An 18,445-nucleotide genomic window follows, 5' to 3' on the forward strand; every position below is an offset into this window, starting at 1 on the left:
TGAAGTACAATATAGAAAGTTTTAGAGACTTTCTATTTAGTTGAACCAGGTGAAATAGAGACTTGAGTATCAAAAGATCCTGCAAGATGTGCAACTAAACTCTGAACAGACTAAAATCAGTTAGGGATAAATGCAATCTCACGGTACGGCAATACACTGCAACTTACACTAAAACAGCTTCACAAAACATCTGCAGAACAGGTGTTCATCAATTTACTAAAAAGAAAACAGTCCAACAATGTGATCCAAACTGTGCACAAGGTACCAAATACTAAAATTAATGTTCAATTTACATGGTACATGGCTGCAAAGTAATTAAACCTACACATGTAAATATTAGTCTTACAATATAAAGAACTAATTTTTAATCTTTTTTCTTCATATAAAAAGGGATTAATTTGCAGAGCAAAAGGGTCATGTATTTCAGCAACATGCTCTTTTACAGTTCCTGTTGCACTGTCTTGCTAAAGTCAAGCTAAAGGAATACCGTGAGAAACTTAAACATGAACAGGGATATTAAATGAGCTCCTAGTATTGAAAGTTATTGGAAACTGATCTCTTCCTTATTAATACAATTCCCCATCATGTACAAAAAGATATCTCCATGTTCCAGAATGCAAACAGAGTTTTAATCTTTAATTATATTCTCAACCTCAACTCTTCTGGAGAGAAGTATAGATGTGGGCCTGAGGATTATTGCTTTATTACATTATCATCTCTGTGGTATTTAATGAATATTGATACTTAATGCAGCTTTGCCAGTGGGGGGAAAGAAGAATTTTAGAACTGCACAAAGAACTTCTGATGACTTTTCCCAAAAAGGAAAATGCAGCCAGGCACTTTGTTCTTTTACTCTTGAATACTTCTAAAAGGCCCAAATGTTAGAGTACAGCTCATAATACTGAATGGGATTATTGCAGAACAACACTTGCATGTTAAATAACCACATTCCCCACAGCCTATATACCAGATGTCACACTTAACCAGTACATTGGATTCTTGGTTTCCAAGTATGAAACCCTGACTGGGATTTCAGACCTCTATAACACAGTGAGGTCAGACTAGCTAAGCATAATTGAAACATACGGCCTTAAAAAATACAAAACCTGTGAACATTTATTGGCTTAAGCATGCTTTGCCATTATCTTTAGAATAATCTGCCTCTTTCTTTCTTAATGAAAATCCCTGAACCTAGGAAGCAATTAGATGCTGTTTATAAAACAAAATGTTGAAAAAACCTTTCCTCCAAAAACTCTTGGCAAAGGGCTCACCAGGATTTTTCTTAATGTAAAAATGATATAAATTATACAAGTTAAGTTCCAAATAATTTATTCTGGCACATCTGATGACTGGGTGTATAGTTTATGTATACACACACACCTTTCAGTTAACTATTAAAAATAGCAATTTTTTTTTTTTAATACTACGTCACTGACTATTTTAAATTAAATTCCTTCCGCAAGACTCAACTTGTGTGTCCTGAAGAAAGCTCTTGAACAAATACAGTAGAACCTTACAGTACTGCTTATATGACAGAATCATTAAAACTGATAGGGCATTAATGCTATGAAACTATGCTATGGACTTCTTTTGAATATATCCATCTTCTCTAGAAGAAGAATCCAGATGGATTCTGAGGTCTAGAGAGCAGAATAGAGACCTCCTCCATCTCACCCAAAACAAGTGGCAGAAACAACCTGGCCCTCCTGAGTCTCTGCCCAGCACTCTATCCTCCAGTTCTTATTATCTCCTAAAAGAAAAATTACCTTTACAGCTTTTTGTTGCTCATTTATCTAGAACAGTATCATGGGCAGTGCTGCCTTTTTTTTTTTTAAATAAAGGAAAAGTAACTCTTCTGGTCTGCTCCTAGCAATAGAGTACAAATTCACAGAGATTTTTTACTCAATCTATTACAACGGTTTCACTGTCAGGTTAGGGTGTACATCAGAGCACAAGAGACTTACAAGACAAGTTGAAGAGCCCTAAAACAAAAAAATTGGACTCTCTTTTACTCAAGCCTATCTGTCCACTGAGCCCAAAGTTGTCAAACAAGAACCAGACTTCCACTTGTTTATTGTTTATAGTGTGCTTATTTCCCCAAACCCGCAATGTCACAACAAATGACCCTAAAAGGCACCATAAAGGGCAAGAGTCTCAGTACCTTCTGTGGTGAGCAAGTTCTTGTTCTGGCAATTTCCTTCCAGACAGAGAAGACAGATGATTAATCTGGGAGCACTGAGAAAGCCCCACACAACAGAGCTATCAAAGTCACAAGGTTTTCAGCTGAGACCCCTAAAAATTCCCATTAAAACTAACTGACCCTCTTGTGTGTGCCAACGAACACAGCTGCAAGAATACAGTCAACACCCTATGCTTCCTCTTTTCTTTCTTTCTCCTCATCTCACAGCAACTTGCTGCTGTGATTTTCCAGCTAGACAGTGACATACCAGAGCCGGTTGGGCTCTCAGCAGGGTGGGCCACCGGCAGGGACTACACCTCCGTGGGCTCATTGCTCTCAGCTACCCCAGACTCTTTGGGGCACGGCGTTCTGCTCCCACAGGGTCATGGAGACAGCTTCATAACTGGGAATTTGCTTTTGAAATGTGGTGCCAAGCAAAATAACATAAGATTAATTAACTGTCAATTACTCCATTTCAAGAGGAAAGAAAAAACTGAGAGCCATTATTTCTTATCATATTTATTTATTTCAAACCAGAAGAAGCCATCCTGGTTTTCTGAAGAGTTGCATGTATATGCTTCCCTAGTCACTTGGAAGGAGCTGACAGCTTTCAGCACTTCAGCAAACACTGCTTTGAGATTCTTTAACAGAAGGAAGAAACCAGCAGCCAGATGAGAAGCATGTGAGGGAACGCATCTATTAGCAAGTACAAGGAGATGTCTTGTTAATAGAAGACAGAAGGAGGGACAAAGCAGGGAGAGAAAGAAGCCAGCAGTTAGTCATTTTCTCATACGGATACGTTTGGCTAGAAATGAGATGCATATCAATCTACTATTCCTTCTTGCACTTTCAGAGCCAGTGAAAACCAATACCGAAAAGCAAAACTTAACAACAAAAGGCCTCTCTTCAAAACTGTTCGGCACCCTTAGAAGTCCTCAGATAATGAAAACAGCGAGAAAATGAAAATTTTCCTGGTAGGTGTTGCACAGGACAGAGACCTTCCATTTTTAAAAATACCTTTGTGATTCAAAATTGCTGCTGCTGCTTCAGGTATCTACTAGTGAAAAACTAGAGCTTCTCGCCTCCAAACCAGAAGCCCACCAACAATCAGCTTTGCCATTAGTGAAACCCTTTCTCCAGCTCCTTCTGTGAGCATAAAGTAGGAAAAGATGGCTGAGTTTCCAAGACAGGCTGAGAAGATTTTAGGTTGAGGTTTTTTGTTTGGTTGGGGGGGGTGGGGGGGGTGGGTGTTTTTGTTTGTTGGGGTTTTTTCTTTCTTCTTAAAAAGTCATTTTGGAGAGGAAATGAGAAGAAAAAACAGAGCAGGGAGAAAGACTAAGGGCTCAACAATGAGTTGACACAGCACAAGAATCAAGTGTTGTATCACCACCCTTATGAGATAAGACACCATTTGGTTCAGTCTGTGGAATAAAACTCAAGTCTTACCATAGCAGTAAATATTAACAATATGGATTAGCAAACTCAGCTGGCATCATTGCTATTAAGAATGTAATGTGCAATAGCAAAAGTTACCCATGCAGTTTCTTCAAGGAACAGGAACATAAATAGATCAGTAATATGCTCCCTAATGCTACCTTTAACTCACATTAAGACATGCTTAATACCAAACTATACATATGCAAAATCTGCATAAAAATAAAACAGTTTTTAGAAGATTCTTTGTCCAAATCATCACCTACGTTACCTCCTGAGCAACAGTGTTTCCTGCACTCCTTTGCTGGCTGAAAAGGATTCCTGCAGTGTTGCTATTTGCTCCAATCTGCTATCCTAAAATGACATTTTGGCGTATAGCCATTTTTAACCACTTATGTTTAAGAAAAGCTCCAGATAATACAGTTGCTCTGAACAACACTTAATATATACTTGACACATTGTTACTCAGCCCAAAGACTTGTCATTGAACTTAATTTTAATAGCACACACCAAAGCAAAAAAAGACAAAGAAATAGTTACCCCTTTCTTAACTAATCGATAAAGTTAAAAAAAAAATCCCTGAATTGCCATGGGAAAATTAGCATGCAGTATGCCCTTTCAAGGAGATATGTAGTTTTGCACCTGGATGTTTTCTTCTTTTGCATTTTATAGAGAATGATGAGAAAGGAAAAAAAAAAAAATCACAGCATGATTCATCATTATTTGCATGAAAACTACAGCAAAATCAAGATATTAAAATCCATTTGCCATACTTTTTTTAATACCTTTCATAAACCTATTTTCATAAGTCTTTTCATAATCCGCTTCTGCCCTGTGTTGGAGACATGATATTGAGCTCAACAGGTAGTTGATTTGACTTAATATAATTATTATTCTCTTCTTAAGACACACTAAGATAGCAAATAAGGACAAATATGGAAAGGTCAAAGAGAAGCCAGAGGGAAGGAAACCAGGGACAGATAAAGGGCCAGCTCAGCATAAACATATTTTCCCTGTGAATAATGCTGGAAGTGGTGATAAGATACTGAAATGTAATTCAACTACTAGCTAAAGTTCAGCTACCACACTAAAATTTCATTCTATCTGCAAATTCTAGGTAAATGCACTATTGAAAGAAAAATCACCTGCAGATAAAAAGACATACAGTACTTTTAAATGTGGATATTACATACCTCATATTAAGATTTATACAGCTGCAACTGTTTAACTACAGACTTTTCTATGCAAAAATAGAAGCTAGCTCTTTCTCTCTCACTATATGTATTTCTAGTATCTGGAAAAGCCATGATTAAAAACAAAAAAAAACAAACCCCAAAATATTTTAAGAGCTCTGAATAAAAACTGTGACAACTGGTATCACAGTACTCTAGTTTACAGACTTCTTGGAGAAGTCCATTTTAAGCTCCTGATAAACCTGATACCCCAACAAAGGAAGAAATCTAATTAGCCAGTTTGTCACAATATACCCCTGTTCGTTCACGGATATAAGAGAAACAACATCTGGTTTTCAAACCTGTAGTTCTGATAGAGCTACCCTTCTAACCTTTCTTCTTCATCTGATGTATCGGTAAAACAACAGAACATTCTACGGATTCTTGAATTAGCAGCCCTTTAAAGGTAATATACAAGGGGAAAGCTCTGTTGACTCTGATTGTTTTCTCTTTTCATAAGGAAAAAACTCTAAGCTTCCTTTGGGTCTTTCATCAACTTAGGCCTGTGGACTCTGGTGACAACAGGGACTTATTACTACAAGTATGAAGTTTTTAGTAGCATCATGTTTATACACCAGTGACTCTTGTTCTGCGAAAAAAAGCAGGCAGTTTCCACAAACTACAAGGATGCTCAATACAATGAATAATTGCTCAGCATTTCATTTTCTACATAATAATCCTTTTCTTATATGTAACTAAATATTTTAAGCAGTTTATTAATTCATAAGCTTAGTTGTGGACACCTCTGTGGTTTTGGCATCAGTACACAGACTGCCTAAAAGTGTTGATACTCTATGTCCTCAAACAGTTTCTAAGTGTCCTCATAATTGCTTGTCACCTGTAAAAGAGGTTTAGATCCAATGCAAAATTAACATATGGTGAACAGATGGACTCAGAACAGACGTTTGTCAAGAAAGTACTCACACCAAAGACTTTTTGGCTTCAGCGTTTTAGGACCTTCAAAAAAGTCCTACTTGAAGCTCCAAGTCATACTAATCAGGGGAACATCATTCCTCAATGACAATCTCGTGTTGCAAAAACTTCTATGACCTGCTACAAAGAAGAACCCTTGCAACTCTTCTGTTGTCACAGTGCCTCCATAAACAGAAGAAACAAAATATTGTTTCCATAGGGTACCGCACCCATCCAACAAGAATAATTCATCGTGTATGAAACAAAAATGCAAACACAAAGCTGCTATTATGATGATTTTTTAAAAAATAATAATTTCAATAAAACAAAATAAAATCCCCCCCTACCATGCAAACTCTTCAGAATATTCCATTACTTACTGAGGAGGTAAGACAAGAGTTGTTGGCTGGGCTTTTGGTCGGCGTTTTGCAGATACTCCCATCTGGTTGGCTGAACGTTTCAAAGACTGCTGATTCAAAAGGCCAGATGCTAGCCCGGCATGGTACTGCAACTGGATAATAAAAAGACAATATATATTAAAATACACAACACTGCAGTACTCTATCTGTGTCAGACCTCTACTATATGTACCATCCGATTCAAATTACAGCCAGTCAGTAAGTTAATGTATGGTATTTCATATATATTGCTTGGATGGAAGACGATACGAACAAAAGCATATAAAAAAAGTGTGATGTGAAATAGGTATTATAAGGAAATCATGCTATAGGGCAAGTAAGACGATGAATCAAAGACTTTCTCTCAAGCCCTAACTCTCTTGAAACTTGGGCTTGCTTTTAAATGTTAAAACTGTTTCTCCTCTCAAGGGATCAAGCATTCTTACTTTTTGGAAGAAGATATGAGGAAGAAAGATGCAACTCTTTCACTATATAAACCAGCTTTTTAGAAACAGCACTCACCTTTTTTTCTTAAATGTAAAAACACAAAACATTCACAAAGTTTCTACCACTGTAAAGAAAAAGCTAGCCTTTAAAATACCTGCTAGCACATCTCCATAGCATTGCAACAGAAATACTCATGTTCAGTAGCTTTCTCCTCTAACCTTTTATTTTACTTGCCAGCGAAAGACAAATTTATGAAGGACACAACATGAATCTGCAAGATTATGAGCGCATTCCCACTGCTCGCAGATTTAAGAACAACTATAGTGCTGCGTCTGTCCTGAAACCAGCCTCAAGCGCAACAAGTTACAAGCTCACCTCAAAACACTTTCAATTAACATTCTTAGTTTCCCATTTGAGAAGAGAATTGGGTGGGAAAAAAGCTCAAGAGTCAGTGTCAGACAAATGCAATTTCCTTCATCATTCTAGTTCCCACATCAGTGTGTTCATTAAATCGTCTAAAGATTTGTTCTGAAAAAGGTGAACTGTTTAACACGTTAACAACTCTAATCCCATGATCTGCATATAAGAAAAGGTTATAGGTAGGAAACCATGACTTAAATATGTTTGGAAAATAAAGCGGTCTTGGGCAAAGTTATTCTGCAGGGTACTAACTGAAACTGAGGGAAACAAAGCTTGGTAAAGTGATCTACTTGAAAATGGCTATTAAAATGAGTGAAGCTCTCCCGTGAGCCAATTTGACTCAAATGTCAATGCTCAGAGCATCCATAAGGCTTTTTAACAGGCTCCTGATTTACTTGGCTGCTTTGCCACGTGATCTCAGCCGTGGCACAACATGAAGACACATCGCATTCCTAATGGGAAGAGAACCGCGCTCCCCCAGGGAAGGGGAGGATTGTATTGCCCCAAAAGCTCCGCTTAGACCAATGAATTTTGCTCAAATTTGTTTTTCTTCAACAGATTTCTGAAAGGAAAAAAAAAACCAAAAAAAATCAATGAAAGCAATGGACAGTACAGGTTTGAAAGGCAATGTTTCAAAGTGTCAGGGACTTAGTTTTCAATCTTTACTACGAGAATTTGCAGTGAGGGCAATATGCAGGGAATTAAAGGGAAAGACAGCTCTGGCAGAAGAGCCCTCTGACTCCAAGAACACGCTTTTTCCCTCTTCTTGCATTTTATTACGAACAGCCCTCCTTTAGCCCTTTTGTGCTGTTGACACCATTCACTTACGTTCACTGTGCAGAATGACACTGACAGGTATTTCAAGTAAATAACATCATTTGGACACTTGCTCAGAGATGGAGGTAATCACAGGTGCTAATCATAGAGTAATTTTAAATGCAACCTTTTAAAAACATTTCATAACCTTCCAGCTAGTCTGACGTTTAGTGGTCAGACATTAAAAAAACAAATTAAAAATAAATATATTCTAAAAAACAATTCTGTCCTTGAAGGCTCACTCCCAGTGATTAAGCTATTTTTACTAATTATAAGTATTTCTTTATATTCTACCTTTGCTCCCAGGAATGCAGATCCAACTGTCAAAATCTATAAGGGCCATTAAATATTCACCAAACCATCCTTATAATGGGAGAAAAGGTCAAAGTTAATAAAACTGACAGGCAGCTTCTGTCCAACTTGATTTATACATTATTAAAGTATCACATACTATATTGCACAGAATGCATTCCTTTTTGGGGGCACAGGGGTATTCACTGAAGAGATTGGGAAATTGTTTCTTTATCATTTGTTCTGAGGAACAGAAACAAGACTGAAAATAGTGCCAAAGCAGTACCACTAGCACCAAAACTATAGCCAGGAGATTCAACGGTCCTGATGGATAATAAACATCCCATTCAGTTCATTTTTCCTCTTGCAAAATAAATACTTTTGTCTGCCAGCATCGGCCATGACAGCAAATCTCAGCTAAAAACGTACCAATCCCCTCAAAATTTTTGTTCACTAACAAAAGAACGCCATTTCGTAACATGCTCTCTTCACTGTAGGGAAGCCACATGACGTGTACTGTCAGAGGATATTATGGGTGCTAAAAGGCTCATGCAGGGAAGCTGAGATGAGCTCATGGGACACAAACCCTTTGAGGGTTAAAAAAACCACACAGAAACCACATTTAGCTCAAGAAGTCCCTGAGCCAGAGACTACTGATGACTAGAAGAACATTGGGGAGAACATTGTATACAGCTATGTGCTTATAGCTACTGCTGGAGATGACATATGGGGCTACACGAGCCTTTGGGTTGACCCGGCAGAGTCTGTGTGTGTTTCGGGCAGTGCCTACAGAGGGGTGGTCCACGCAGGTCTAAGAGACCCTGCAACCCAACGCAGCCAAAAGTTGGGCACTTGTGGATGGTCACGACTGCCTTCTGTAAGTGTATCCCCAACGACCTTCCATCTGCATTTGACAACTGTGCTCATTTAAACCAGCAGAACAGTGAACAGCAATAGCTTTCTCCACAAAATACGCTAAATGCTCACTGAACTTGAGTATTGGTGCAGCGCTAGGTAGTATCGCAGATTGTTTCTTCATCAGTCACTAAGAAATTCCCTATCATTCAGAGGCTTTGTTACAGCAAGCATCCATGCCTTTCAGCTTTGGGGAATTCCAACCAGTTTATGTGAAGCTAAGCTCTTTACCTCCTAATGAAATATTCCTCCGTAAAATTTCAACAAGATTGATCTTTTTTCCCCCAATACATGCAGATGAAACGTAAAATCTATTTCAGAAAACTAAGACATAAACAACAACTATGAAAAAAAAAATCAATTTATAACACTTAGCAGCTAGGATATACACCAGTGCCAACTTGTACAGTTTTATGATGAGTCTCATGATAGCTGATATCTTCCCTAAAACTGTGGTTCCAAGTAGACGTGTGAATTCCACATTTTAAAAATCAAAAGATACTCTGGTTCTCAGGGATGTAGGAAAAGTACTGAAAATAACAGTTCAATACATACAAAAGCTTTACCCAAAGGTAAATAAAAACAGAACTTGGATTATTTTTAATTTTCATTATTTTTGAAATTCATTATTTTTCTATGTTAATGGCAACATGGCCTATATTTTCTAGAAGAAAAAATCATCACTAATGTTTTACAGGTGCCATAATTCACATTTTCACAGTGTTCCTGAGTATATGAAAACTACATTCATATATTAACAGCTCTCAATCTTCCTCATAAAGTGAAATACATCATAACAGAGATAGCGCTTTGGAGTCACTTTTCTCACAGTTGTAATCATAAGGAGGGCACTTTCTTCATCCACATAAGATGTCTTTGGCTTTCACATGCACGTTCTCTGTCTAAATAGTTCATTAGAGAAATACAGACTGGATTTAGTTCTGAAAGCATTAATTTATTTTTTTTAGAAATTATTCACATAGTGTCTTTTATTTATTCTGCCCTGCTGACTCTCATCAGAAAGAAGGCAATGCACCCCCTAAAACAATCGAAACAAACAAAAAGAACCCCTCCATCCCCCTGAAAGGTCACACTGTCTTCTGCAGATGATCTTTAAGGTTTGGAGCAGACAGAGAACTTCTGGTACAGCCAAAGGGCTTAAACCAGAAGAATGCAGTAAGGCCTCTCGTCCAATAGAGATGTACTGACCGTATCGTGACAAATTATATTTTGGCCTATAGATTACTCTACAGTTTATGTTATGAAACTACAAACTTGTACACAGTGCTAATTTAAAACTTTTAAAATTAAAGCTTCATCATTAGAATCATGCTGGGTCTAAAGGTCTTTTGTTTACATAATTCATGGGCTGGAGATTTTGTGTGTGCTGACTGCTGACCAAACAAGTCATTACACTCCGCTTACTTATAAGGCCATTTAAAGTTGCAAAAATTGGTTGGGCAGGAAGAAGGTAAGGGGGGGGGACGACACACACCAATCACTTAGAGCATTTACAATTGATCACGTCAACTCACAGTTGCACATTAAATTTGCATCTTACTATTATTTAAAGCTTTTTAAGCACCAATAGTTTTTCTTTAAAAAGTGAAACCACAAGAATGACTTTTCTTTGTGATCACATTAGCCCCTGCAGTATTTTTTTCCATTCCCATGTAAATACTTACAGACCACATACATAAACAGAAAAACATTTTCAGATACAGGTAATATTAAAAAAGTTTATTTCCATTCCTCCAAGAAACTGAGTTTTACAGAAGTGGCTGACAGATGCTTGACCATCATGGAATTTTCTGAGTTCACTGTAATACTGGTGAATGCATGCACATTTGCTTCCTTTTAACATGCACAGTACTTTGCCCCTCATCATTAAATTATTTCTCCCTTGCAGCTAACAAGGGATTTGTCTATTATGATAAAACTCTAGTCGTTCTTTTCAAGAGAGCAATGAGCAAGCAAGCAGGACACTCCCACAGTTTCATCTCTGCAGACTAAAGTAGGCAAGAGAGAAATTACACTACCTTAATTGATATTTTTAAGCTTCTCTCTCTCTCTAATGAGGCCGGTTTGGAAATTCTCTTTTTCTCCAAACAATGTTTGATCATTTTAGGATAGCTGAATCCTTGACTTGGCCAAAACAGCATCAATAAACCAAAAGAACAGTCTCCAATTTACTTACTCATTGGTTTTCCTCTTGTGGAACTGGGTTGCAGGCTTTTCAATTAATAGGAAAGCTAGACATTGAGCCTTTGCTCTAGTTTACAATTTAATTAGGACTTGTTCTATTTTTTTAAATCATTTAGGCTCCCCAAATACCTTCTAGTTTACAAGAATATTTAAGCAACAAATACCTTTCCATGATGGGAACAAATGCTACCCCCATTTAATTATTTTTAAAATCCCTGTACAAAAGTTATTGCTAAACACCCTGATCCAACTAAACCGTGAAACTAATGAGCTTGCACTTATATTGGAAAACTCTCGCACACAACGGCTCTTATTTGCATTGCATTGAGATGCACAGTGCCATTGCCTCACCCTGGTCAATAAACCAGGAGATACGAAGCATTCTGAGGACATCTACCTGCACGTGCCATCTTGCTCTTCCCTTAGGTCTCTCCTCCTCCCTCCCAAGGCTAGTGAGTTGAAAAACAAGTTTAGACATTTATACATATATATATATAAAGATACAACAGTAGGAAATTCATTGATACATATCCCTGTTTCTTTTAATGTCTTGTCTTCGCTACATCTTTTATTCCATTGTCTTTGAATTCCTATTTTTGCTGAGAGCGCTGTTTTAATTAATGTCAGATTTCAGCCTTAAAGTGTGTTCTTCCCATACTTTTCTTTCAAAAACATTGAAGTTCTGCTGATGAATGACTGCATCAATGTTTCCTCACTCCAATACTGCTTGCAAGTCTTTGGCTTTTTACCATGCAGAGATAGCAAATCTGGTGGCACTTTCTTCAAGGAATTGGTCAAAACTTCAGCATCTGCATCCTTGCTGCCAATAAAATTATCTGCACTGTTCTAAGTCTCTGCAAAAGCCACTACTCCTCCGCCAGTTTTTTTTTACAAGTATCCTGGAATCCATTTAGTAGTTACATCAGTGATATAGTCTTGCTTTTTGGATAATGTCAACACAAAGGGACACTACACAGCAACAGGCTCTGAGGTTTAAAGAGAACTACTATTTGAAATTAATAAAGAGGCAGAGCAATCATAATCTGGGGCTACACACTACCTTATTTATCTCTTCAGAAGAATAACTGTATTTTATGCTTAAGATGTTTATAAGTACTTCCGGGTGCTCTGAAGGGCTTGAAGAGATATATGTATGTCCTGAAAGGTAACTAAATGAACTGGCATTTCATTGGATATGCAACTACAACCCAGACACATGACAGAATCACAAAAAGCAGAGTAAAATTATTACATTGTGTTCTGCATCTAAATGACAAAATAAAACCATTTGCACTACCAAACAGTAGTATTTTCAAGTAACCCTGAGCTCAAGGGTAGTAGTGAGAACAGAAGTTGTCCACTAATACGGAAATGGTCTTAGTGTCACTCTATGTGATATATTCACACTTGTGTGTTCATTTAATGGATTTCATTAAAGTCTAAAGACTCAAGAAGTGCACTTGATCAATGTGTGACAGAAAATCTAAATTCCGTTTTGACAAAAGTATTATCTTTGCATAGGACAAATAATCTGTAGCGGGGAAAAGTCATCATTAAAACTCAAGACTGAGTAAGGACACAATTAGTACCTTCCCCCAGTGCTGCTGTGCTCCCTTAAACAGCCACCAGAACTTTGAACTGAAGACACTGCTCTCGTGCTAAAATTAATCTTTTCCAAAGCCCTAGACTAAATCTTTGGTGACAGGGGCTCAGGTGGCAGCTATGTCAGTATAAAGAATGGCCTGCTGCCTCGGTGCCAGGAAGATGCTCGGGTGCTTATATAAGAAATGTGAAGGTACTTTAAAAGTGAGTGGTAGAATAAAGGGCTGGAATCAGCTACAGAAACACTGTTCAAATTGTCTAGCAGCACGCCATGATTTGCAGCACTGTGGCCGGGCTTTACCACTATAGCAAACAAACTACTTTTCAGACAAATAAAGAAATGAATACTCTTCTTCAATAAAATGTCTACAAGGTGCAGTCATAAGGTGCATTATGTAAATCCAACTAGTCCAGTTGCACCAGACAAAGGGGAAAAAGACAGTCGAAGAACAGATGAGAGGGAAATCCGTTAGTGGATAAGCAATGTAGCAGTAATGACCGCGGCTGGTACTTGTGCTGCTAAATCTTTTCTTAACTCATTGAATTTAATTATTTTAACTTCTGTTAAATGCCTTTCCTTAGCTTTGGTCATTCGCACAATAATTAAAATGCACAATATATTTAGACTAGCAAATACTCATACTGAGTGTCAGACAGTAGCTATTAGCCTAGTCGTGGGTCTTTCATACGGAAACCTGGCTTTACTCAGTCTCTTGTGGCCTTCCTGAAGGGGAAGTTGTACTCAAAGATCAGAACACCAGCATGCAGTTCATCCTGATGCAGGCATGCTGTGGGCAGATGGATCCACTCTGCAAAGCTATACCAGACATCACCACTCTCTTCTACTAGAGGTTATCACACTACCGTGCCAGCACAAGGGGTTGCATGAATACGGTTTAAACTGTTCGAGCTGAATTTGCCAAATTAGGAGAGAATTCTTCCTTGAATGCTTACTTCTGCTAATATCCTCTTTCTGTACATCTAGCAGGCATCCCAAAGCAATGCTGCTGGGAATGCTAATTTCCAGCCTCCTAGCAAGGACAACCAATTAAAGCTTGAAGCAGGACAATCAGATCCTGAACAGAATTTATGTGCCCTATTTCCCTAAGAATATCCCTACTATAGCTTCAGAATATTCATGATGGGATTAACTTATGCTCTTTCCACAACAGTATAAAGTAACTGACAGAAAGCATTCATACACAAGTAAGAGCAACCGATACAGGTCACTCATCTTCTCCCCTTTAAAACATATTGCATTCAACACTGAATTGACATCTCTAGAATAGTTGTTGGAAAAGATGACCACAACCACTGTACTTGCAAGCAGAATGCTGAAATGTAACGGACAACAAAACCTGAAACTCCCCCCGCCCCCCACCCCCAAGGCAATTAAAAAAGAGCTTTTCTGCCCTTACTCAAGTTTTCAGTGTTCAAAAATTAATGATATATATGTGAATCCTGTTTTCAAGCTCCCATTGACTTTTGGGAGACAGAGCAATCCTGCCAATCACTAGCAGCAGTGTGAGCTCTTCCTTCTCAGAAAAGTTTCACTGAAAGCTTTCTCCAGCTACAACAATATTATGCATTAACCAAGAACTTTTAATTAAAACTCAATTATCTTTTTTTTTTTAAAAAAAACCCTTCAGAATAGTCATTTGTGCCTTACAACATGGACTTTCAGGAATTTTGTCTTAAACAGAACACGAGATTTCAGAAAAATTAGCTCTCTGCATTTAATTAGGATACATAACATGAGAAGCTGGATAATCATAAATCTTCAATCCTTGTCATTTGTATCCAAGGTAGAGAAATCATCTTACTCCATACTGCTAGAGACCAAAACGTGCTCTACTACATCAGTTTGTGCAATGCACTATTGATAATAGCAACATATGGCCAAACTTCATTTAAAAAAAATAAATACCTCCCCTACCCTTAGTGATTTTTGAATGTCTCTACTTTTAGATGACCAAGCTGTAATGCATGAAAGAGCCAACTTTTGAAAAATCAGTTTAAAATATATTTCTAGTTAGATATCCAAAATATGGACCTTTATAAAAGTCTTAGTCAAATTATTTCTTTAGACTTCAAAGAGTTAAGTTATGAATGTTTTTAGGAATGAAAAAAGAATCTATCAGGTTTGATTGATAAAAGTGTAGCTTTTAACTAAGACTGAAAAAACTGAAGCCTGGCAACATTTTTTCCAGAATAATATGCTTCCTCTGCTTTTTTTCAGCACAGTGCACATAAATCAAAGAAATTTTAAAGAGGCCCATACATCACAAGCTGGCATTTCTAAACTTTTTACAAAATCTGTAATAGTCAAGAGGACGGAAAATACAGAAGTGCGACCAGCAAAGCTACCAAAAGAAAAAAAGGCAGTTCTACCATCCCAGCAGGGTTAATTAAAGTTGGAAACAACTCTTGACTGTAGAATTTAAAAATACCAAACGAAAACAATCCTCATAATATAGGGTTACAGAAACCAAACAAGACAGTGTATCAGCCAAAACAGGGAGAAGGTGGATTTGAGTAACATGCTTGTTCCACGATTAAGCACACGGTTCTGAAAATAGATAAAGCAAATGCTCTAATAAGGCTTGAGGTACGTACAAAAGCAGGGCTGACTTTGCATCTGCAAAAAGACAGCCCCAAAAATACCACTAACTCCAGTGCTTAGCTGCGTATCCATCAAATTTTCACACCCCGACACCTAAGCATACAACAGACTTATACAGATGAGGTTTTCCTCAACAACTTTTACAAATGAGAATCTCATCTCCTCTTCTGAAAGGAAAGACATGGATTATGGAAAGTTTATCTGTCCATCTGTTGAAGATGTCACACTCTGACTAGAGAGTGCAAAAAGCACAGAGATGTTTTACAACCAAATCCAAAACTTACTGTAGTCTGAACTAGTGTAAAAGCCATATGCTTTGCAAAAACACCTCTTTTGCTACACATTTTTTTACCACAGCACAAAGAGTAACAGTTCGAAAGCTGCTGTAATCTTTATTTCTGAAAATAGATCACATATTCTTACTCTCATCTGCCGCGCTCGGGTAAGCTAACTGATCAGAAACCAGAAAAACAAGGAAATACTACACTGTGCAATGAAAGCTAGAAAAGACACTCTCTATTGCAAGAAGCTACCCACAGTTTACGGGTAAAGCAGCAGCTCAGAGAGCCCGAGACCGGGAACAGGACGATGCACCGAACAGAAACGTTCGATGGAATGGCACATAAAGCAGTTTTACAGTTTCCTCTGTCAGTGTTGAAAACTTCCAGTACAAGTACTTCAGATGAAGCCGGGGAACCTCAGAAATATCTTTAGGAGTAAAACAAATGGAATACACTTCATATTATTTTAGTGGGAGCTTATAATGATATTATAATTAATTCAATTACACCACAAGATTAATAGCCTTTAAAATGCTCCCAGTCATTCATTACAGGCCTAATTAAAACTCTCTTTTGGTGCTGAGCCAGCAAGAAATATGAAACTACTTGCTAACTACCCATATATAATTATATATGGTATTATCTTTATCATGCTGTATGTTTCCATGTTCACAATTCAGTGAGCAGTTTGGTTTGCTTTTTAAAAAAATAAAACCAAAGGCAGAAGAAAAATGGAAAAGATGCCACTTTAGAGGCTTCAACACCTGCAACAGCATATTAGCTCACCACAGCTAACCAGTTTATTTCTAGTTTTGCTGCAATAGTTAAGGTCTTCTACAATAGCAGATGCCTTTCCTCCCACACATCAATTAATTTGCAAATGCACTCAGGTTGTAGAAATAATGAAGTGCTGAATGCTTTTCTATTGGCAAGTTTTGCTGTCAGGAGGTGGATGCTGTAGGCGAGGTGCTAAAATGTGCTGCTGCTATATGCATGCCAAAGGAAAGACATGCCACATGAAACTTGGTCGACAGCTAACAGGGCACATCAATTATTTTACTTACCCCTCTCTCACTGGAACGAAAAGGAAGAAAGCCCCTCCGAAAGCTTTTCACTGTATCTATCTAGGTATTTGTAACACACCGCTTACAGTGAGCTCTGAGCTTTTGTGCTGACCCAAGAAACATTTCACATTCAAAGGCTAACATACAGGAGGAGAAAAGTAGTGTTTTTTTCATGTATTGTTATATATGTTAAAAAAGTTATATTAAAACGGTCAAGGTTACAAATGAAGAATTTGGTAATTAGGAAATGCTTGAATTCATATTGCCTATGCAATCTAAATTAGTCTGCTTGTCGTAAGGATTCAGACTTTGATTACGCGCTTCTTTCCAAAGGACCTCAAGTTACCACAGTCTGCAGGATCGCATGGATGAAGAGGCAGTTATTCAGCACCCGTTTTCACGCACAGAATGTTATTTACAGTATTTCACACAACGTCCACACTTATCTTCTCAGATGTCTTCTATATTCTCCTGCTTTATCTTGCTTCTTTACAAATGCTGTTAAATTTACCTTCACAATTCTTATTCCACTCACACTGGGTGTGGATCTGAGGAATCTCAGATTTTTAAGAACACTAAATGTTTTTACTACTTACTATATTTGTAGTAGATCTCCTATAGACAATAACTGCAGTTGGGTGCTCAGCAAGTATTCAAAGCAGCCAGAAAAGGCTTTAAGCCAGGTCATGGCAAGGTTGGAATCTCTAGCCCCACTTCTATCACTTGAAATAAAAGATTAGTCGGTAGCCATTCACCGTTACTTTCTGTCTTGATCAGCCACTAATTGGAACTGAAGCGTATCTTGCCAGCTATTCTCTGAAAGTAAGTTAAAAACAGAGATTCTGAACTTCCAAATTAAATTCTATGCTCTCGAGGACAGTATGTTCTCATGGATACAGACCCTTCTCATTTTGAGTCCTCAAATTAGAAGGTATATAGTGAGTGATCACAGCACAGGCAAAGAAAAAAAATTAAAAAAAGTTACATTATGGTTAAGAGCCTGGACAACTGGAGTCAATCCCTTCCACAAGCTTCCTAGGAAATATTAAGTCAATCTAAAATAACCTTTGTGAACATTTAGTCTTGCCTCTTCCCTAATTCAAGTTACTTTTGTGTTTAAAATTTAGCCAATGTAGTTAGGAAAAAAAGAATATGCATGTGCTCACCTTTCAAGTCTTTCAAGGGAGGCAAGTCCCATACTATTCCTCTCCACTGGTTCCAGTGTTTAATTACCACAAGTGTTTAAACCATGCACCTCAGTTTTAGTCTGAATTTGTTAAACTGTTATTGTCAATTACTGACGGTTTTTTTGTCTTTGCTTGCTATAATGAAGAACCCTCTTACCCACTTTTTCCCCCTTCAATAAAGATGTTGGTACAAAGCAAGTGAGTCATCCATTCTCTTTTCATTTCTGAGTGAAATAAATTGAACTTGTTTGATCACACAGAAGGAGCCTAGGAACCCAAATGCTTTTGGTCAGTTCTCATGTCTCTCAACTAGAAAACCCAAAATTAACAGGCACATAGACTAAGACGTAGACTGGTAACTAAGTAGCTTTACATTAAAATAATGCTTAAAGCCATTTTCAAGCTTTAATAACTGAAAATGTTATTAGTACAGGTACTA

The 18,445-nt window shown here is 37.6% G+C and overlaps 1 protein-coding gene across 2 annotated transcripts in view; it reads right to left on the bottom strand.

The window, feature by feature from the left end:
• MED27 (mediator complex subunit 27) overlaps positions 1–18,445 on the bottom strand; it is a 93,984-nt gene that overhangs the window by 51,007 nt on the left and 24,532 nt on the right. For both annotated transcript variants that reach the window (XM_059828863.1, XM_059828862.1), the window contains exon 3: positions 6,138–6,268. In XM_059828863.1, the coding sequence (XP_059684846.1) occupies positions 6,138–6,268 (131 nt within the window). The remainder of the gene's footprint in view (positions 1–6,137; positions 6,269–18,445) is intronic.

The sequence above is a fragment of the Gavia stellata genome, chromosome 24, assembly GCF_030936135.1.
Source record: "Gavia stellata isolate bGavSte3 chromosome 24, bGavSte3.hap2, whole genome shotgun sequence".
In the NCBI taxonomy this organism is placed as follows: Eukaryota; Metazoa; Chordata; class Aves; order Gaviiformes; family Gaviidae; genus Gavia; species Gavia stellata.